Below are 23,602 nucleotides of genomic sequence, written 5' to 3'. Positions count from 1 at the left end.
TCACTGAATCTTCCTTTCCTCATACTGGCTACATTATATGCCCAGTCCAGCGTTGCTTCTGAGAAAATGGAATAAAAGATGGGGGTCAAGTGATGAAAGGAAATAATTTATTCATTATGTTAAAGTTTATACGAGACACTGACAGAAAGCAGAGCAGCTCAGGAAGAGCCAGATACATTCCAAAGCTGCGCCGCTTGTCCAAAAGCAACAAACCCTTTTTTATTCTGTCAGGGAAATGAATGTGTTCTTTGAAGCCTTCTTTTCTGCTGTCAAACACATAATAGGAAACTTGCAGCCAGTTTCAGACCATCCCTTTATTCATAAATGTCTATTTATAACTCTTAATGTCACAGCACTTCCCCAGAATCTTTGGGCTGGTGAGGCAGACACTGTCTACTCAAGAAGCTCAACACCAGACAAGACAAAGCGTCCCGCTTCATTAGTTCCCCCGCCCACCACCTTAACCATTTATTCTTCCCTCATTGGCACACAGCGCCTGCAGTGCTTAGTATCTACAAGGCGCACTGCAGTAACTCATCAAAGCTTCTTCAACAGTGCCTCCCAATACTGTGCAAGGGTAGCAGGCATGCGGGACCACCACCACCTGCAGGTTCCCTTCCCAGCCACACGCCATCCTGACTTGGAAACGTATCGCTGTCCTTTCACTGTCGACGGATGAAAAGCCTGAAACTTCCTCCCTAAAGCACTATGGACATACCAATGTGACGTAGACTGCAGCAGTTTAAGGTGGCTCATCACCACCTTCTCAAGTGCAGTTAAGAATGATGGACAATAAATGCTGGCCTTGCCAGCACTCCCACCTTAGAATGAATGAATGAAAAAAGTTACACAAAATCGACAGCGCAGAAACAAATCATTTTGTCCAACAGGCCCATGTCAGTGTTTCTCATTCACACAAGCTTTTTCCCACATCTCTTCATCTAACTGCACTAACGTCTCTTATTCCATTCTCCCTCAAGCATTTAGTTAACACCTTCTTAAGTGCATAGAAACTATTTGCCCCAAACATACCTTGTGATAGCAAATTCCACATTCTATTCACTCTCGGCAAAAAACATTTCTCCTGAATTCCACAGTGTAGATTTATTAGTGACTAGCTTATATTTATGGCCCACAAATATTGTGGTGCATTTTAACCTACGCTGAGAGCGTAGAACAGTAGTTAATGTAATACTTACGAGAGGACACAAGTTAAAAGTGAGGGGTGGGAGGTTTAGGGGCGGTTTTGAGGAAAATCACTTTCACTCATGGGACAGTCTGGAATGCATTGCCAGGGAGGATGATGGAGGCGGGATGCCTCACATCCTTTCAAAAAATATCTGGATGAATACTCGGCACACCATAACATTCAAGGCTATGGGTCAAGTGCTGGCAAGTGGGACTAGGTGGGCAGATCAGGGCCTTTTATGCATCTGGTGCAGACTCGATGGGCCGAAGGCCGTCTTCTGCACTGTAGGATTTTGTGATTCTGTGAATATTGTGAAAGCATTGGAACAGGTGTAGGTTATCCAGCTTTGGACCCCAATTAGAGTAAATCATAGCTGAGATCCCTTGAAATCTGCGGCCAATAAAGATCTGTCAATCCCATTCTTCAATTTTCCACAGCATTTTTCCCATTTCTCTCCATGCAAAGATGCTTCCTGATTTCACTCCTGGATGGTCCAGCTCTCATTTCATGAGTATGTCTCCCAGTGATGGAGCTCCCCAACCAAAGGAAATGGTTTATTTGTATCATCTTTGTCAAATCCCTCTAACAGTTCCAACAAATCGCTGCGGTCCATCTCTTCTACACTCATTGAAACACAAACTAAGTTTGTGCACCCGTCTTCATAATTATTGTGTCTCTGTACCGTAACCCCACCAAGAGCAGTATAACTTTCCTAACTAAAAGCAAAACACTGCAGACTCTGGAAATCTGAAATAAAAACAGGAAAAGCTGGATAAACTCAGCAAGTTTGGCAATGTCTGTGGAGAGAAACAGAGTTAACTTTTTGGATCCAAAGGATCACTTAGATCTGAAACACAGATTGGAATTTTATTGCTGTGTCCGCCAAGGGAATTGGAGCAAGTGAAGGGCGGAGCTCGGGTGAGATTTTACAGTTTCGGGACGAGTGAGGCCATAAAATCCCGTCCATTAACTCTGTTTCTCTCCACGGATGCTGCCAGACCTGAGCTGAGCCAACATTTTCTGTTTTAATATCTTTCCTGACTGGTGTATTCCAGATGGAGTCTGAACAATGCTCTGTAAAACTGAAGTGGAGCCCCCTCCCTCTATATTCCAGACTCCTTACAATAAAAGCTAACATACATTTGGCTTCTTGAATCGCTTTATTCACGCGCCTATTCAAGTTGTCCACATGGGTACTCAAATTCGCCACGGTTCCTAGACTCTTACCAGTAAGAAAATATTCTAATTTGAATTTCTTGGATCCAGAGTGAATGCCCCTGCACTTGCAAATCCCTTGATGTGCCATCTCAACACATTCCTTAACCCCATTTGACCCAACTACATTATATTAGCCTAAGAAGGGATTTCACCAGATCCATTGCACTACCACAGAAAAAGAACTGCCAACATAGTAAGGAAGTTCATTTCAGAGACGCCTCTGGGCTACTCAAGCAACTCCTCACAGTGAAGGGCCTACTAAAACCAAATACTGATTCACTGATCTCTCAAACTCCCTCACCTCTGCTGGACGAAGCTGCCTGGCCCCTCTGGCTCTCAGCCCTGTGCCTCAGCTCAAACGTTCAGCAGCCAAAAGAAGCTTTGGTTTCACCGTTTGGAAATGCAATCCGTTTTACAATTCACGACCGTGTGGGGTTGGTGTCTCTCCCATTGGACTGCTCCCCACTTGGGCTGAGTTCTTGAAACCAAGTCTATTGTCAGTTTTTGAGTGAATAACCATGCAAAGATGAGACACGGGGTATACGGAGTCCTTGCATTGTTTTGCGAGCATTTCTCATCTGTGCGATCATCCTTTGCAGCATTGTGCCAAACGGCCGTCCCCAGACAGTGGTTAGAATGTGGAACTCTCTATTGCGTGGAATGGTTAATGTGAATAGTGTACAGGCATTTAAGGGGAAGTGAGATAAGTACATCACGTCACTGTGTGGAGCTATTCCAGTAACTTGGAGGAGTCTCTGAATGAGTTTCTTTATGTTGGTAGTCCCATTTTTCTGACCACGCAATGGATCCATTGAAATCCCAGGAATCGAAGGTTATACTAATCTTCTTAAAATATGTAAGGGGGTTTTGATAGTATAGATACCAGGAGGATGTTTCCACTTGTGAGAAAGACTTGAACCGGGGCGACACAATTTAGGAATAAGAGGTCTACCTTTCGACACGGAAATTAGGAGAAACATTTTCCCTCAGAGTCACCAGTCTGTGGAATTCTCTTTCCCAAAGAGCAGTGGGGGCTGGGTCGCTGAACTTGTTCGAGCCAAAATTAGACAGGTTTTGGATAGACAAGAGGGTCATGGATTATGAGGTAGTGGGAGGGAAGTTGGTGGTGGTGGGGCGCAGACAGCAAAGTGGAGTTGAGACCACAACCACATCTTATTGAATGGTGGGACAGGTTTGAGGGGCTGAGTGGCCTACTCCTGTTCTTAATTCCTAATAGAATTAGGTGAGGCGTGATGGTGGTTAGTATGGAGCGTAAGTGTAAACATGGACCAGTTAGTCCAGATGGCCTGTTTCTGTGCTGCACATTCTATGGTACCATGATGATCATTGACAGTCCATAAATGTTCACTCATGACCAACTGCCATGCATAACTGTGACAAAAGGCTCCATTTATATTTGTCCCTTCAAATAGCATAGCGCTGTTCAGGATAACTGCTCAATCCTGACAATTTCCATGCCTCCAGCTGAGAGGAAGTTACCTTTCCATAGCTGCCAGGGGTGCTCAATTCAGCTTATCTGCAGTTACAATAATGAAAACCTCTATAGCAAAGCATTAACCTCGTGCACACAGCACTCCTGTTAACGGACCAGATGCACTCCGAACGGCCAATGTTTTATTAAATCAGTAAGTAGTCTCACGACACCAGATTAAAGTCCAACAGGTTTATTTGATAGCACAAGCTTTCAGAGTGTTCCTCTTTCTTCACTCACCTGAAGAAGCAGCGATACTCCGAAAGGTTGTGCTGCCAAATAAACCTTTTGGACATTAACCCGGTGTTGTGAGACTTCTTACTGTGCTTACCCCAGTCCAACGCCACACCATTATTAAATCAGCACAGTGTAGGATCGCTTCTCCCTGTCTCTGTGATCTTCTCCAGCCCCACGACTCTTGGTGAACTCTGCATTCCTCCAATTCTGCTTCTCATGTGTCCCCCACTCTCATTGCCCCATGATTGCCATGTTTGTCTTCAGCTGTTGAGACCCTAACTTCTGGACCACCCACCCTCAACCTTGTTGCTTTTCCTTTCTCCTTGTAAATGCTCCCTTCTGCCAGCTATAGTGATGTTTGCTCAGTGTCGGAATCTATCTGATACCATTCCTGTGAAGCACCTGGGGCTGATTTACCACATTAAAGGTGTTGCATAAATACAAGCCGTTCACTGAAATCTTCCTACCTTTCACACCAGTGGAATTGTATGGTCCTGTTGATGGCGCAGCCTCTGCCGCGGGTTTCCCGGTGGTAAGGGATGCCGTCAACGGGAAACCCACTGACAATGGCGAGGCCATAAGACTCTGCCAACATACTGCCTTCCACTGCTGCCAAATATACCACAGAGCAGGAGAAAAATGCTGCACAATGTTCTTGATGTAAACCCACAACCCAGTCCTTTTAAATCTCTGCCTCCACTCAATTACCTCCCCCTACTATCCCAAAGGCAGTGCGTCCTGCTGGGATAAACTGCTCTTTCAGTCTCTCTGGCTAGAATCATAGAACCCCCACAGAGAATGGGAGGCCATTTGGCCCGTCAAGCCTGCACTGATCACAATCCAGGCCCTATCCCCGTGACCCCACACATTTACCCTGCTAATTCCCCCTGACACTAGGGGCCATTTAGCATGGCCAATCAACCTAACCCCCACATCATTGTGACTGTGGGAGGAAACCGGAGCACAAGGAGGAAACCCACGCAGACATGGGGAGAATGCACAAACTTTACACAGACAGTGACCCACGCTTGGAATCGAAGCCAGGCCCCTGGGCTGTGGGGCAGTAGTGCTAACCACTGTGCCATTGTGTCGCTGGGGGTTCAGCACAGAAAGTCTAACTATTTGACTGTGGGGTGCATCACAGTCAAGCTGATTCTGTTCATTCAAGTGGCATTTTCCATTCCAGTCCAACGTGCAATGAAACGAATGGCACCAGCATCTGTTAGCCCTGACTAATCTCAGCACAGATGGTGGTGCTTTGGGGGTTGTCTGACTGTGATACACTTGTTTCAGTCCAGCATTTGGCCACTGAGGAAGCTGCTGTGTCAACCTCCCACTTTATAAAACTCCAATAATTAACGTTTCAGAGCAGTTGAAATATATAGGTGGGTATCCATAAAACAGAATCCATAGAATTCCAGCAGCGCAGAGGGAGCCAGTTGGCCTATCAGGTCTGCACCAACTCCCTGAAGAACATCTTAGCCAGGCCTACTCCTGCCCCATCCCCATAACCCTGCATATTTACCACAGCTAATTCCCTCAACCTACACATTTTGGGACACTAAGTGGCAACTTAGCATGGCCAATCCACCCAACCTGCACATCTTTGGACTGTGGGAGGAAACCTGAGCACCTGGAGGAAACTCATGCAGACATGGTGAAAACATGCAAACTCCACACAGACAGTCATCCAAGGCTGGAATTGAACCTGGGTCCCTGACGCTGTGAGGCAGCAGTCCTAACCACTGTGCTGCTATATGACTACACTCACAAATACTATATAACTATCCTATAATACGAACAGCTGCTAAAGATATTGGGTGTCAGCTCCTCCAGTTTGACCTCAGGATGTCCCAAAGTACTTCATGACCAATGAAGTACTTTTCTGAAAATATCATCGCTGTTCCAATGTTGGGAAATATGGCAGCTAATGTATGCACAGCAAGATCCCACAAACAGCAATGAGACAATGATCAGATAACTTGTTTTAACGATGGTTGTGGAGATGCCGGTGTTGGACTGGGGTAAGCACAATAAGGAGTCTCACAACGCTAGGTTAAAGATCAGCTTGTGCTACCAAATAAATCTGTTGGACTTTAACCTGGTGTTGTGAGACTTCTTACTGATGGTGGTCAAGGGTTATTTCTTGACTAGGGCACCACAGCCAGCTCTCTTGTTTTACGCCCCTTAGAGGACAAACAGAGCCTTTCTTTGACATGTCATTCAAATGAATGCACCCTCGCGTGCAGCGTTCTCTCTGTACTGCACTGATGAGTCAGTGTGGATTTGACGCTCATCTGGAGAGGGATTCTTATTGAAAGTCTACTCATTGTTTTGTTGTATTTGTCTCAGATTCAGGTTTTTAAATGAGTCGGCAACTTACATCACTCGTTTTGATCTCAAATCTCACCACGAGCATTTGCTTAATGAGGACACCTCTGAACTTCGCTGAAGAACATATCTGATAACAGAAGGTTCTGGGCTTGTCAGAGCAACGCTGAATTCCTTATAAGAACATAATGTTCTTTACTCTAAATAGATTTTGTTTACTGCAGAATAAACTGCTGCAAATTCTGCCATAAACCTGCCCATGCTCCCCCCGCAACCTCCCCAACTCTTTGACAGGATAATGGTGTCAATGAACTTTGTTTAGTTTGTTCTTGTGCTTGGCGCTGAGCACGATTCCTGGATGTAACAATCAGGGAGTTCCGATCCTGGGAAGCAGAGCTCATGATGGAGGCAGCCTGATTTTCCTGTTTTCCCTAGTAACCCAATAACCCCTGGATGCAGGAACCCAAAGTTCTGCACTTTGACCTTTCACTTCAGAGGGGCCATGACGCCTCCGCCAGCTCTTCCATTTCAACCCAAATTTACAATCTGCCAATTCCAAATGAACCTTTGCAGTTTTAGGTCCTTGTCTTTAGGCATTCCAAAATAAAGAATAGCTAACCAATGATAGGCTACATGAGTCAGGATGTCATGTCGCAGCTTTATAAAACTTTGGTTAGGCCACACTTGTGTTCAATGCTGGTCGCGACGTTACAGGAAGGAGGTGGAGGCTTTGGAGAGGGTGCAGAAGAGATTTAGAGGATTAGAGGATATGAGTTGTAAGAAGAGGCTGGGCAAACTAGGGTTGTTTTCTCTGGAGTGTCGGAGGCTGAGGGGAGACCTGATAGAAGTCTATAAAATGATGAGAGGCATAGATGGGGTTGACAGTCAGAATCTTTTTCCCCAAGGTTGAAATGACTAATACTTGGGGGTATGCACTTAGGCTGAGAGGGGGAAAGTTCAAAAGAGATATGAGGGCCAAGTTCTCAGAGAGTGCTAGGTGTCTGGAATGCACTGACAGGGGAGGTGGTGGAGGAAGATATAAAAGGCTTGTTTAAATGGCTTTTTGATAAACGCATGAATATGCAAGGAATCGAGGATATGGACCAATGGCAGGCAAAAAGGATTAGTTCAATTTGGCGTCATGTTTGGCACAACATCATGGGCCGCAGGACCTGTTCTTGTGCTATACTATTCTATGTTCTATGAAAGTGGGGAAAAAGTAATCCTTAGACTTTGTGACTGTTAATCCCTGCTCATGACAAGATGGGTTACCTCATCAACCGAGAGTGGCAACCGTTCAAAAGCAGCTGAAATATTTCTGGCATACTTGAAAACTTTCAGAGTCATCCATCATATATTTCTCTTCCAGCACAAGCTCACTCAGCTGATGACTGACACGAGAGAGAAATTTCTGGGACGTGAGCGTTCTGGGAGTTTATTTAATGGGCAGGTGGCCTCTGCTGGAATTGTGGGCAGGTCTCCAAATGACATGTGGTACCCTGGGTGCGAATACCAAGCGTCAAGTGTTGCTTTAGTGGTGTTGATTATCAGCACAGGTTTCTCATGAATGTGAACTACACGACCCATTCGCAGGGAGGCCAGGTCCATAGAATAAAACACATAACATTCATTTATATAGCACCTCTAACCTAGCAAATATCCCAAGATTCTTCACGGGAGCAAAATCAGATGGAAATTGATAGAGCGCCATATGAGTTATTAAGACTAATCGAAGAGGAAGGTCTACCAGGTTAAGGGTAACAGGCAGCATGGTGGCACAGTGGTGAGCACTGTTGCCTCACAGCGCCAGGGACCTGGGTTCAATTCCCACCTCAGGTGACTGTCTATGTGGAGTTTGTACATTCTCTCTGTGTCTGCGTGGATTTCCTCTGGGTGCTCCGGTTTCCTCCCACTGTCCAAAGATGTGCGTGTTAGGTTGAATGGCCATGCTAAATTGCCCTTTAGTGTCGGGGGATTAGCTAGGCTAAATATGTGAGGTTACGGGGTTAGGGCCTGGGCAGAATTGTGGTCGGTGCAGATTTGATGGGCCAAATGGCCTCCTTCTGCATTGTAGGGGTTCTATGATACCTGTCTCTCATTTTCCTCCTGGAAGCTGCTCCTTAAGACATACTTCTTTGTCCACGCCACTGGTCACTTGTTCTAATATTTTCATATTGTCTCGGTGTCAAACCTTGTCTGATTACACTCCTTGCGAAGTACCTTAGGACATTTTACTAAGTTAAAGAGGCTTAATAAATTTGTCAACAACGTGTTGTGTTTCATTTTGTCCAACAACAGTTTAGGCTTAAGAACTTCCTTGGCTGTCCTTCCTATTAAATCACACTGTCCCCAAAAGATTGAACTGAACATCCCACTAGAAATGTCAAGAGGCAGCATTTTTACGCTGGGGGAGAAGATCACTCAGTCGCCTCCTGACATATCCTGAATTACATGCTTCCAGTCTGCACCTCAACCTAACACGCACATCTTTGGACAGTGGGAGGAAACCGGAGCACCCGGAGGAAACCCACGCAGACACAGGGACAAATGTACAAAATCCACATAGACAGTCACCCGAGGTGGGAATTGAACTCAGGTCCCTAGCGCTGTGAGGCAACAGTGCTAACCACTGTGCCACCATGCCGCCCATTACTCTTAACCTGGTAGACCTTCCTCTTTGATTAGTCTTAATAGCTCATATGGTGCTCTATCAATTTCCATCTGATTTTGCTCCCGTGAAGATGCAGGTTTGTTTGCGTTGCATCTTCACACACTTTTTTCTCCCCTGTAGGGAATAGAAGGGAGTTGGCAACAAGTTATCAATGGTGTGATGAATGCACCTTCCATGGCCCACAAGTTCTAGGGTGAGACTTGAACTCTTGAGTTTCTGGTGCAGGTGTGCTACCAACCGAGCCACAGGACCTCCCCCCTCCGTTTGAGGTCGATGGAGTCGGAGGGTGTAAGTTTACATACTGCCTGTACATGGCAAGGAGCGGCATGGCAAGGGAAGGCACGGTGGCACAGTGGTTAGCACTGCTGCCTCACAGCGCCAATTCTGCCCTCGGGTCACTGGCTGTGTGGAGTTTGCACGTTCTCCCCATGTCTGTGTGGATTTCCTCCAGGTGCTCTGGTTTCCTCCCACAGTCCAAAAATGTGCAGGATAGGTTGATTAGCCATGTTAAATTAACTCTAGAATCGGGGATTAGGAGGGTAAATACGTGGGGTTACGAGAAGACGGCTTGGGTGAGATTGTGGTCAGTGCAGACTTGATGGGCTGAATGGCCTCCTTTCGCACTGTAGGGATTCTATGAAGGAGGGCACTTTGGCTCCCAGGCATGACAAATACTGCAGACAAGTGCAGTAATTCCTACTGTTATCTTCCAGCAGACTGGGAATCCAATGGTAACAATCTTCAATCCTTTGGGATTTGCCCTTTTGAAACGGCCGATGAATGCGCACAAACCAAAGAACTGGTTACCCCCGTTCAGCCCAAGAACAGTGAGCCCTGTTGTTTGATTGAAGGCTGCAGGGAAGCAACAATTCTAAAGAGAAACAATAAATATTTGCGCTGCAATTAAGCGACACAACATGCCCGATTGATACCTTCTTCAGATTCCACGTCTTCCATTAACGCAACAGTCACTCCCATCTCCTGGCACTTCTTACTGTGAGCCTTTGACTTCATGTGTTTTGTCAAATTCCCTGAAGAACACAAAAAGTGATGAGTTTAGCTGGGTCGACCGAGTAAATCACACATTTAGCTACCGCTTGGCTGCAAATGGCCTGTTGCTGCTGTATTCACGTCCCAGTGAGGCTAACCTGATTCCTTGGGCAATCTCCTTCCAAAACGTCATAAATCAAAATCACGATACTGGGGTCTATTGTGGCTGGGCACCGGCTGGGTGAAGGGGCCAGCCCATTCATCACACCCAGTGACAGCAGCATTGTGAACTGGTGATTCCAAAGTTACAATTGGTTTTCCGGTTTTACATTTCACAGTGCACCTTTCATCGAGTGGGGAGATTTTTGCAATCGGTCTCTGACAATGCAGCTCCTGTGTCAGCCAAACACTGAGAATAGACAGTTTTGTGTGCTCAGTGTGTGAATGAGTTTGCGGCAAACAGGCAGAGGGGAGGGGAGGGGAGGGAAGGGTCAATAAATGTACTGCGTGACGTGCCAATGATCCATTCAGGCAGAAGGATCCATGTTCAGTTCCCATTCGATGCTTCAATTATTTCATTTTTTTTGTACAGTAAAGGAAAAGAAAGGAATTGCATTTTATATAGCATCTTTCCCAACTGCAGGACGTCCCAAAGCATTTTACAACCAATATAGAGTAACTTAAGTTTCAGTTACATAAAACAGCAATGAAATAATGGCCAAATTGACTGATGTTAGTGCTGTTGGTTCAGGGATCAATACAGGACACTGAGAAGAACTCCCCTGTTCTTCTTCGAAATAGTGTCGCAGGATCTCTCACGTCCAGCTCTGAGAGCAGGAAGGACCTCCGTTTACCATCTTGTCTGAGAAGCAGAGCGTGGAACAGCTTGGCAAGTGTCAGCTTGAATTTGGTGCTCAGGTGTCTGGTGTGAGATGCAAACTGACAACCATCTGATTCAGAGGTGAGAGTGCTATGGTCTGAACCACAGCTGACACCTCAGTCATCTTTGCTTTGGTGCCAGAGTTAGCAGAGAACAGCATGCACGCACGCACACACACACACACACACACACACACACAGGCAAGTGGGCAACCGTCTTTGGTGTAATACAGATGGATTGCTGTGCTGGAGCAGGTCATGCTTTGCCCTGTGCACCCAGTGAGAATATCCTCAACATGCATCAAGGCAGCTGGGGCTCATGAAAAGAGGTAACTTGTAAGGGCAGTATGGTGGCACAGTGGTTAGCACTCACTGCACCAGGGACTCGGGTTCAATTCCAGCCCCGGGTGATTGTGTGGAGTTTGCACATTCTCCCCGTGTCTGTGTGCGTGCTCTAGTTTCCTGCCACAGTCTGACGATATGCGGGTTAGGTTGATTGGCCATGCTCAGTTGACCTGTAATGTCAGGGGGTCTAGCAGAGTAAATACGTGAGGTTATAGGGATAGTGCCTGGGTCGGATTGTTGTTGGTGCAGGATTGATGGGCTGAATGACCTCCTCATGCACCATAGGGATTCTATTCTAAATTTCACTCTGAATTCTTCTGCACCCTAACCCAAATTCAAACCACCTTCAACCGTTGTCGCAGTTTGACTTCCAGTTCCATACATTCAGTAAAGGTCTGAAGAGAAGGTTTACTAATTTAACTTTCATACCAATACAGCTCAATGAAATGCTGGTGATATTAACTGCTGCTGAAAATCCACTGCTATGTCCAATAAGTAACTGAAGAGTTAAGGTTCAGTGAGTTTAATTATCATTACAGTTGTTTAAATTTGCATAAAATAGCAATACGTTAACAGGCACCCTAGAATTTGCAAGTAGGGGGAATTAACCTTGGCTCCATTTCTCACTCAACAGATGCTGCCAGATCTGATCAATATCTCTTGCACTTTGTACATTTATTTCAGACTTCCATTGAGTTTTCTTTGCTTTCTGCTGAACATGGTACAAGCTCAGAAATCGTACGACTCTCCCACTATCAGGTTATTATCAGCGGTGTGGCGCATCTTCTAACCCTTCACCTCAGTACGCTGGATAGGCCAACACAGTACATCTTACACTGCTAGCCTTTTGTCTTCTTTTCTGAATTAATTCTTTCACAGAATGTGGGTATTAGGGACAAGGCCAGCATGTGCTGCCCATCCCCAGTAGCCCTTAACTCAGTGGCTCACTGGGCCAATTCAGAGGGCAGTTCAAGGTCAACCACATTGCTGTGGATCCGGAGCCATAGGTAAGCCGCACCAGGTAAGGATTGCAGATTTCATTCCCTAAAGTGCATTGGTGAACCTGGTGGGCTTTTGAAACAATCAAAGATCATTGTCACGGTTGCCATTACTCAGACTAATTTTACATTCCAGATTTATTATTGGAATTTAAATTCCATTAGCTCTCATGGTGAGGTTTGAACCTATGCTCCCAATGGATTAGCCAGGGACTCTGGGTTGCCAGTCCGGTGACTTATGACAACCTCATCATCACTCTCTGTAGGGTCTCGGGGATGTCCAAAGTTAGAAAGATAAAGAGTGCGTGAAAGCAAATTACTGCGAATGCTGGAATCTGAAACCAAAAGAGAAGATACTGGAAAATCTCAGCAGGTCAGGCAGTATCTGTAAGGAGCTTTGACAAAGGGTTGTCTGGACTCGAAATGCCAGCTCTTTTCTCTCCTTACACATGCTGCCAGTCCTGCTGAGATTTTTCAAGATAAAGAATTTGACTTTTCAAATTCTCTGCAGGCATAAAACTAGTGGTATGAAGGAAAGAAAGACTGTCACTCATACATGACTTAGAAAGCACTTTACAGCCAGTGTAGTACATTGTGAAATTTAGACACTGTTGTAATGCGTAACCCAATTTATGCACAGCAAGCTCTCATAAACAGCAACATCACAGTGACTAAGTGTTGATTAAGGAGTGAATATCGGCCCTGGACACTGGGTAGAATACATCTGCATTGAAATGGTGCATTTGCGAGGGCAGACAGGGCCTCGGTCTAAGGCCACACCTGATTGTACCTCATACAGCCTTTCCCGCATTGCCTGTCTTGTCCCACCAAATTTGAAAGTTGCAGGAAAAAGCATGAAGCCAGTGGCACGATTGCTCCAATTTATCTGACTGGATTCAGAATCCCCCCCCATTCCCATTTCTAAGTGGAGCTGGTATTGGGAGTACTGGCCATTTTTCATCAACTGCACTCCCACAATGCAAGAGCATCTTACTTCGCCAGAATGGTCCCAGTGAGGAGGGAACTCAATACGTGGGGAGGTTAGAGAGGCTGAGTTTGTTCACCCCAGAAAGTACAAGCAGATTTAATAGCATTGTCTCAAATCATGAACAGTATTGATAGAGCAAACAATCGAGGAGACGATGGCCTAGTGGTATTATTGCTAGACTATTAATGCAGAAACTCAACTAATGTTCTGGAGACCCAAGTTCAAATCCCGTCACAGCAGATGGTGGAATTTGAAATTTATGGAAGGAAATTTGCATTCCTTACCTGTTCTGGTCTACGTGCAACTCCAGAGCCACACAAAAACTTTCAACTGCCCCCCAAGGGCAACTAGGGATGGACAACAAATGCTGGCCAGTTAGCGACACCCCATGTCCCACAAATGAATAAAAAATAATAGAGTTTCCAATGACAAGAGGGTCACTTAATGGAAGACAGATTTAAGGAATTAATAAAAGAACCAGAGGGAGAAGATTAGACAGTTTTTTAAAAAACGCAGTAGCCGGGATCTTATCACTGTTTATGATGATGGGATTTTCCCATCCCACCGCAGTGAATAGAGACTTCGCGGCTACTAAATTCTCCAACTTGGCTGAAGCAGGAGCATGGCGTGAATGGCAGGTAAGGTCGCACCCAGTGAGTGAGTTATGATTGGGAAAGCACTGTTAGAAAGATGGAAGCTGGTTCAATAATAGCTTTCAAAAGGTTTTGGGGTAAAAACATAAAGTGACAAAATTGTAGAGCTTTGGTATAAGAATGGAGGAGTGGCACTAATTGGGTGGCTCCTTAAAAGAGCTAGAACATGCATGATGGGCTGAATGTCCTCCTTTTCAGTCTATGAGTCTCACGTTGGATGTCTTCAAGGAGGCAAGATGTTCAACATAACGCATACTGCTTAAGTTACTGAGTAACACACTTTTAGGTTAACCTCATAGATATAATGGGGCCAGTCTGCGCACTTAGCACTGAGATTTCCATTGTCATGTTGTTGCCAATGTGGTACCTTGTGACCCGAATGGCAGCATTTTGAAGGGACTATTTCTGCTTACCACCTGTCCCATTGCCTGCTTCTCCCGCTGGCAGCCCATCCAGATCTCCCGCTCACCACCCCTCCTGTTCTCCGATCTCCCTGCTCACCACCCCTCCTGTTCTCCGATCTCCCTGCTCACCACCCCTCCTGTTCTCCGATCTCCCTGCTCACCACCTCTCCTGCTCCTTTACTCTCCCACTTGACTCCCTCCCTCCAGCTTGCTGCTCCCCTCCCAACCCTGAGGAGTTCTTCTCCCTCGCTTGCTTCCTCCCTCTGCTGCTATCCCAGGCCCTCAGTCACAGGAACTAGAAGGTGGAAGCAGTGAGTGGGAGAGGGATGCAGTGAGTGGTAGAGAGAGATGGGGAGTGGGAGTATTGGCGAATGGGAGAGGGTCAGGGAGAGGAAGAAAGGTGAGTGGGAGCTAAGTAGAAAGAGTTAACATACTTTTTTACATTTTTTAAGGTTACTTTATTTTAAAACTTACTTAATTTATGAAAATAAGAATTCAGGGATATGTGGTATTTCAACTTAAAGGATCTAATGTTTTCATGTTTTTTCCTAAAAAAGTCCTACAGAACTAACTACAACTTTTACATTGGTTGTAATGGGAAAGTCTGATTCACTTAACATTGTCTCAACTAAACTTGCACTTCTCAAGAACACATTAACGATGCTAAGTGAGGACTTACTGTAACTGCTTTTCACCCAAATACATCAATGTGTATTCACAGAGCAACCATGACATAGGGTTAGTACCAGTTAATAAATGGTTCTAATGAAAGGAGATCAAACTGAAATATTAACTGTATTTCTCCTCCACAGACATTGTTTGACCTGCTCAGTATTACTCCAACATGCTCTCTTTCTATTTAGGAAAATAAGGTCTCACTAGTAACACATGAAGCCAAGGACAACGTTAAGACACAGCTGTGATGTCTCCATCTCCTGACGATCCCTCTGGCACAGAATCAAAGGCCGGGATTGTCAAATTATCACTCAATTTGAGATTGTTCTTATCCTGTGACTGCGGCACTCAGCTCTTTGGAAACCTAATTTGAGACTGTCAGAACTAATTTAGCTTGTTACCATGACCATCACTTTGAGAGAAAGGACTGTCTCATCCTGTATTTTCATTGAATACAAGCCAGTCTTCGTGCTGAACACGAGTGCCAGTTTCTCCGACTAAAAACGGGCAGCACGGTGGCACAGTAGTTAACACTGCTGCCTCTCAGTGCCAGGGACCTCAGTTCGACCTTGGGCAATTGTCTGTGTGGAGTTTGCACCTTCCCTCTGTGTTTGCGTGGGTTTCCTCTGGGTGCTCCTATGCGGGGCGGCATGGTGACCCGGCAGTTAGCACTGCTACCTCACAGAATCAGGGACCCAAGTTCGATTCCCAGTTTGAGTCACTGTCTGTACAGAGTCTGCATGTTCTCCCTGCGTTTGCGTGGGTTTCCTCCGGGTGCTCCGGTTTCCTCCCACAGTCCGAAAGACATGCTGATTAGGTGCACTTGCTAAATTCTTCCTCAGTGTACCAAAACAGGGGCTGGAATGTGGCGACTAGGGGATTTTCACAGTAACTTCATTGCAGGGTTAATGTCAGCCTACTTGTGATACTAAATAAAATAAACTAAGCACTGTGCTACTGTGCCGCCCTAATTTAAGAAGGGTATCCCAGGGGATGGAACAAAGGTGACTGGGAGGGGAGTGGAGGAGCTGGGTGGCAAGTAGAAGGGAGGGGAGATGAAAAGGTAAATGGAAGGCACCTGGAGAGACACAAAGATGGGGCTTCCACCTGAAAGGAGTCTCCTGCTGAGCTACCATGAGAAGTCTGACTAGCATTCAGACACAGGTGACTGAGCCTACAAGCACTGTGTCACAGGAGGCACCAAAGCACCTGGGTGAGGGCTCCTCTTGGGGTGTACTTTGCAAAAACTGCGCCCAAATCCCAATCTGCAGTGTAAAGACACAGGTAAGCTGCTCTTTAATGCGAGAGAAATAATTGCCGGCAAGTGAGTTAGACGGAGTCGGAATGCTCCCTTGATACTGCTCTAGGTCTGCTGTCTCCCAGCATTTAGGTGGCAATCCTAAATGACATGAGCCAGATTTGGCACTGGGCTCAGTGGGGCCTTTGGGATTCCAGTGTTAATACCATACAAACTACCTTTCAAGATTGTCAGGCCCTGGCTCAATGGTAGCACTCTTGCTTTTGAGGTACCACTCGTTGAGCTGAAGCCCCACTCCTGAGATTAGAACTGTAATAGAACATACAGCACAGGAACAGACTCTTTGGCCCACAATTTTGTTCTGAACATGATGCTAAATTAAACTAATCGCTTCTGCCTGCTCTTGGTCCGTATCTCTCTATTCCCTGCATATTCATGCGCTTATCTAAAAGCTCCTTTCAACACTCCGATTGTATCTGTCTGCACCACCATCCCTAGCAATGCGTTCCAGATAGCTACCCCTCTCTGTGTAATAAACTTACCCCTCACGTCTCCTTTGAACTTTCCCCTTCTCACCTTAAGTGCATGCCCTCTAGTATTCGACATTTCAACTGTGGGGAAAAGATTCTGACTGTCAGCCCTATCTATGTTGTTCATAATTTTATAGATTTCTATCAGATCTCCCCTCAGTGTCTGCCGCTCCAGAGGAAACAATGCTAGTTTGTCCAGCCTCTCCTTGTAACTGACAACTCACGTCACGGGTAGATAGGTTTCTGATCGACAGGGGAATTAAGGGTTATGGGGAGAAAGTGGGAAAGTGGAAGTGATCCACTTGAGGTCAGCCATGATCTTATTGAATGGCAGGGCAGGCTCGAAGGGCTAGATGGCTTCATCCTGCTCCTATTTCTTATGTTCTTAACTCCCAGTGCAGTAAGCAAGGGAGTGCCACTACTGTTGGGGGTGCTGGGTGAGACATTAAACCCGTCTGTCCTTGCAGGTGGAAACACAGTAAAAAGTCTGACAACACCAGGTTTTAGTCCAACCTATTTATTTGATAATATACTCACTAGCTTTCGGGGTTACCCCCTTCGTCAGGTGAATGGAGAGCCATCTAGCCCTTCGAGCCTGCCCCGCCATTCAATAAGATCATGGCTGACCTCAAGTGGATCACTTCCACTTTCCCACTTTCTCCCCATAACCCTTAACTCTCCATTCACCTGACGAAGGGGGTAACCCCGAAAGCTAGTGAGTATATTATCAAATAAATAGGTTGGACTAAAACCTGGTGTTGTCAGACTTTTTACTGTGTTTACGCCAGTCCAACGCCGGCATACCCACATCTTGCAGGTGGACTCAGAAATCCCACATAATTGTAAAGATGGTCAGTCACCTGCCTGATATGTATCCCTCAATCAACATCAGAAACACATGCTGCTTGTGGTAGATTGGTATGTTCAAATTGGCTACAACATTTTCTACATCACAACCGTGACTACAATTCAAAAGTAATTTGATGCCATGTAACGTGCTTTGGGTCATCCTGAGGTCACGAAAGGCACTATATAAATGCAAGTCTCCCTCTCCTTTCTGTTGTTGTTTATGTTGTTACTAGAACCCCAGCCATGACTGTTTATTTATTCTCCGACGTTGCCACAGCAAAATATATTGACCAGGGCGGAAATGGCAATGACGTAATCACCTGTGAATGCAGGGAAAATGTTCCCTGCAGCAGCCGAGATGGAAACTTGCAGCGGTAAGAAAGTTGCACCAGACTAATAATTTGTGCTAATTTCTGGGAAAACGCACATCAATAGAGGAGGGCAGTTCTGTGTGCGCCACCCGTGAGATAGATGGAGCTGCCAAAAAAAAATTACTTCTCTAGAAAGATCAGGTGGGCCTCTCAGTTAACAAAACAGTATAAAATAACTTGCATTAGAACAGCAAGTGCCTTCAGGTTAAAGACCAAATTCCCTGAAACAGCTGTTTGGGTTTCGCTTCCAGTTTTCCAAAAAAAGGACTATCAACTGGAAACTCAATATTTACTTTTCAGAATATATTCTGAAATTCTCAATGTATTGCTTTATGGCACGATACTAATCCCCTTGTGGTAGCCAGCTACGTAAACTTCAGTCAAGCAACACTGCTCTCAAGCTAAGAAGGAGTTTTTGACTGGAAAGACGGAGGCTGAGGGGAGACCTGATAGAGGTCGACAAAATTGCGAGAGGCATAGACCGGCTGGACAGTCAGAGGCTTTTTCCTACACTGGAAGTGTCAATTACAAGCGGGCACAGGTTGAAGATGAGAGGGAGATGTGCAGGGGAAGATTTTCATGCAGAGAGTGGCGGGTGCCTGGAACACAATGCCAGAGGAGGTGGCGGAAGCAGGCACATTAGCAACATTTAACAGGTGTCTGGACGGGTACATGAATAGGGAGGGAATAGAGGGATATGGACTGAGGGAGGGCAGGAAGTTTTTTAATTTAGTTAGGGCATCATGATCAGCATAGGCATGGAGGGCCAAAGGGCTGTACTTTTCTTTGTAGTTTGTCCTTTGAGTGGATCTGAGTTTTGGGAATAGAGGAACAGGGGTTGCCCATTCGGCCCATCATACCTAAGTCCATGCACCTGCCTTGGGCCTGTGCGATGAAACCCTGAACCAGGCAATTGAGGTTCCCGAATGACCACATGGGGTTTGGGGCAGGAGGCTGGAGGTGGGGAGTGGGGGGCGCAGTGAATTTGAGGCGAAAGAAAAAGACTTTCTCACCTTTGGTTTTGAAGGCAAAGTTACAATAGTTGCAGACGTATGGCCGGAGGTCGGTGTGTGTGCGAATGTGTTTCTTCAGCATGCTGGGTTTCTTACAACGAATTCCACATTCCTCGCACACATACTTTCCCCTTCCCCGCCCTCGCACATAAACATAATCTTCGTTGGACTTATACCTACAAAAAAAATATACAAGAGCAAAACGAGTTAATGAACCTTCCGGAGAAAACTCAAAAGAAGCTAGTGGCGGGGGCTGATGGTGAGGGGGGTAGGCGGGGGTGCGCTGGGGGGGGTGGGGGAGAGAGAGAGGGGGCAGGAGGCAGGAAACACGGGGCAGATGGTGGGGTCAGAGTCTTCAAAAAGTATCACCATGTCAAGGGCGACCGATTTGCTAAAGTAAGACAGTGATGGATGAGAAAGAAAATTGGATGCATGTGGTACAACAACCACTGTTAAAAAGGTAAGCTGCCATGGACACAGTCCGGGCTCGCACTGGCACTTTATTGGGGACATCGTTCAGTCCATTTCAAAGAAAGCTGTTCTTTGCCGGCTGACCCAAAAACAGCGTCTGACGTAAACCCTGGCCGGCCTTTCTTTCCTCCCGTAGAGTTACACTCGAGTTAGGCAATTAGAGAGACTTACATTTATATAGCACCTTTCGTGACCATCAATTGTCTCAAACGTTTTACAGCTCACGAGGTTCTTTTTCAAGCTTAGTCACTGTTGTAATGAAGGCAGTGGCAGCCAGTGTGTGCACAGAAAGATCCCACAAGCAGCAAGATGGAAAATGTGTTACTTGTCTGCTTTTGTGATGGTGATTAAGATATAACTACTGGCCGGGTCACAGGGATAACTCCCCTGCTCTTCTTTACAATTTAATTTGGTTTATTATTGTCACATGTATTGGGATACAGTGAAAAGTATTGTTTCTTGTGTGCTATACAGACAAAGCATACCATTCTTAGAGCACACAGCGGAGAAGAAAAGGAGAGAATGCAGAACATAATGTAGTTACAGATAGGGTGAAGAGAAAGATCAACTTAATATAGGGTAGGTCCATTTAAAAGTCTGATGGAGCAGGTGAAAAGATGTTCTTGAGTCGGCTGGTATGTATTCTCAGACTTGTTCCTGAAGAAGGTGGAAGAGAGTGTGTTCAGGGTGCACAGGGTCCTTGGTTATGCTGGCTGCTTTTCCGAGGCAGCAGGAAGTGTAGGCAGAGTTGATGGATGGGAGACTGGTTTGTATGATGGATTGCACCGCAGAATCTTTTAGATCCACTGAGCAGGCAGGCGCTGCGGTCAAGCAAAAGGTAGTACCTCTGAAAATGCAGCATCCCCTCAGTGCTGCCCTAGAGTAACAGCCTTGGGTTTGTGAGGTCAAGCACTATGCTGGGATTTAAATTCCAAACATTAGGGCACAGAGGGATGAGTGCTACGAATTGAACATATCCAAACTGAGGTGATTCAACAGGTTATCACCAAGGAAAACGGAAGTGAGCAGTAAAGGAAAGGATAACCGGGAGATCAGTGATAAATTGTTTGGGCGGAGTTGTTGAAAGGTCCATCACAAACATTTACAGCTGTAGCTTCTTCCCCTTCTGATAAAAAGTCAGTGCCCAGAAACGGAGACATTGGGCGGGATTTTACGGCCTTGCTTGAGCGAGACCGGAAGTTCCCTCCTGAGGTCAACGGACATTTCCACTGTCCACCCCTTGCCCTCTCCGTTTCTGTGGAGGGTTAGGTGGTAAAATTCTGGTGACTGTTTCTCTCCTGATAAACGTTGTAGAACTCCTGAATGTTACTAACAAGCACCCCATGCCTTCACGCTTGTCTCTTACTGTGGCAAAGCTGCAGTAACACCTTGGGGGAAAGCAACAACATCCTCTCTTCTGATAGTCTCACCAACACACACATGTGCACAGATACATGCACACACACATGCACAAATAATCGGAACATAGAAATAGGAGACCATTTAACCTGCCCTCACAAACCTCACGGAACCTGTCTGAGCATTCAGTAAGTGATCTGTGGCCTAGCTTCATATGCCTGCTTTTCCCCCATGTCCCTTAACACTTTTGATTATTAACAAAACTAAAACAATCTTAGATTTCAAATTAACATTGATCTAGCATCAATCATTGTTTGTGGGAGTTCCAAACTTCTATAACCCTCTGTGTGTCAAAATGAATCCCAGTCTCACTTCTGAAAGGACTACTTCAAATATTTAGACTATACTTTTTAATCCTCGACTTGCCAAGTCACAAAAATAATTTCTCTCAACCTACCCTCTCTGTTCTCTTTCATATCTTGAAAAACTTTGATTATGTCACCCATTAACTTTCTAAGTTCCAGGGAATCCACCTCGATTCTGTGTAATCTCCTTGTTACTGAACCTTTCGGATCCAGGCATCATTCTGTAAATCAATGCCATATTCCCTTCAATGCCAATGTATCCTTTCTCAGGTTGGGTTGCCAGAACTGCTCACAATAAAGGTGCCACAGTTCCAGATGACCATCGGCTGCTCTTCACTTTGAGAGCTGGTGTTTTAACCTGAGGATCACCACATCTCAGGCGAGGTTGAGAAGGCAAAACTTTTATGAATAACTTCAGCCAGTATGGGAATTGAACCCACACTGTTGGTGTTGCTCCGTATTATAAACCAGCTGTCCAAGCCAACTGAGTTAATCTTTCTTGGGTCTAGTTACCAGAATTGCCCACAATACTTCAATTATACAAATGCAATAGGCATTCGACCGTTTTGTGTTCTCATCTCCTCGAGATAAATGTTAGCCTTCTAAAAGCCTTTTTGGACACTTCCTGTCCCCAATCATGGCATTTTAATGACCTCTTTACCTACTCCCAAATCTCTTTAAAGATCCATTTGTATGAGCTTTTCAACATTTAGAAAGCATTGTGCTTCATTCTTTTTAGGTCCAAAGTTTGCCTCATATTTGCCTATATTGAACTCTATTTGCCAAAGTTATTCCCATTCACTCGATCTATTAATACCTCATTAACTTTATGCTTCCATCTACACTGCTTTTGGCGCTGCCTCTCCTTGTGCATGTTAGATGGGAGTTCAGATGTTTCTCACATGTCAGGGCAGAATCGATGATTCTGCGCTTCTACAAATATGGAAGAGTTTTCTATCTTATTGAATACAGGTCGTTGTGGGGCATCACCAGTCACATCCTGCTGATTAGAGTCTCTGCCTCCTACCATTCCACCAATTTCCTAGGTGTGTCAATAAAACACCCACATCCTGCACTGCTCCCACGCGTCCCACATCCATTACCCACACACGTGCCTCTGTCACACTCCACACCCGCTCCGCAGCCACTCCACACTACCACATGCTACATCCAACATCTCCCCACACACTCGCTCCACACACACCTCTCACCCCACAACAGGAGCACTGACCACTTAACCCAGCGTTAAGCGTGTTGTGCCTCCTCATCCAAACGCTGCAGTGTGGCAGCACACGCCAGTAATTTAACAGCTCCTGAACTAACCTGTCAGACACTAAACTACCTTGTGGTATGGGTGCTGAAAATGAGATAACTCTGGCTGCGAGTGATGGGCGTGCTTGGCAGTTCAGTTGAGTTATGTTTGGCTGTACACAACATGTTTTGCCCAGATGCTCGTTTTCTCATCTGAGTTTGTTTAGAGTTTATTTGTCTCCTAAATTTTTACAAGTCCTAGCTGAATAAGAAATAATTTTGTTTGTTCAGACTGTGCTCCCCCGCTGGCACCGCAGCATGGACTCATACACCGGATGGCAAGCAGATGGTAGGGCCACAATGTGGGCACATTCTCCCTGCCCCGCCAGAAAAATATTAGCTGGTGAGGGAGGAGTTTAAACAAGCTTGGAGCGTTCTATTCAAAACAGCTTGTAGTGCAAACAGAAGCACTGCCTGTGAAACTAGTGAATGCTTCCCCTGAAACATTTCCCTTTCTCTTTGGGCTTTGGGCCAGTACTCTTCGGTGTAACCGTAAGTACAAAACTCTTTCTTGAATGAGATCTTACTGCTCACAAGGGCAACAGATGCAGCCGTGAAGCTATTTTCTCTTGGGTTACAGTTCTAATATTTTCATATCATTTGCATCAGGCAAACAAACGCGATGACACAAGGTTCTTTATTTGAGCTCTGAGCTGTACAAAGGGGGTTTACAGTACGGCTCACCATCTGTATCTGTGCTCTGTTTTTGAGTCAGCAAATTAGATATGCATCGGCAGACTGCGACTGTTCTAACTGGCAACACAGTGAACATTGTCAACTGAGCTCCAAGCATTTTTAACATACTTCACCCTGAACTGAGGCGCTCCTGACCTCTGCTAAAGAGGATTTTTCATACGGGGTTGTATTTTTTTTTCATTGGTTCAGGGGGCATGGGCACCACTGGCTAGGCCACAGCGTTTATTGCCCTCCCCTAATTGCCCTGAGAAGGTTGTGGTGACCCATCTTCTTGGATTGCCACAGTGCATATGGTGTAAGTATATCTAT

At 45.6% G+C, this 23,602-nt stretch overlaps 1 protein-coding gene across 4 annotated transcripts in view; it reads right to left on the bottom strand.

Annotated features, from left to right (window-relative positions):
- LOC145358038 (transcription factor HIVEP3-like) overlaps positions 1-23,602 on the bottom strand; it is a 397,799-nt gene that overhangs the window by 9,201 nt on the left and 364,996 nt on the right. For all 4 annotated transcript variants that reach the window (XM_080211747.1, XM_080211748.1, XM_080211750.1 and 1 more), the window contains 2 exons: positions 19,092-19,267; positions 10,071-10,169 (listed from right to left, as the gene is read on the bottom strand). In XM_080211747.1, coding sequence (XP_080067873.1) covers positions 10,071-10,169; positions 19,092-19,267 — 275 coding nt within the window. The remainder of the gene's footprint in view (positions 1-10,070; positions 10,170-19,091; positions 19,268-23,602) is intronic.

This window comes from Carcharhinus amblyrhynchos, chromosome 24 (genome assembly GCF_965287045.1).
Source record: "Carcharhinus amblyrhynchos chromosome 24, sCarAmb.v2.hapA, whole genome shotgun sequence".
NCBI lineage: Eukaryota > Metazoa > Chordata > Chondrichthyes > Carcharhiniformes > Carcharhinidae > Carcharhinus > Carcharhinus amblyrhynchos.
This window is presented reverse-complemented; position numbering and strand designations above follow the sequence as displayed.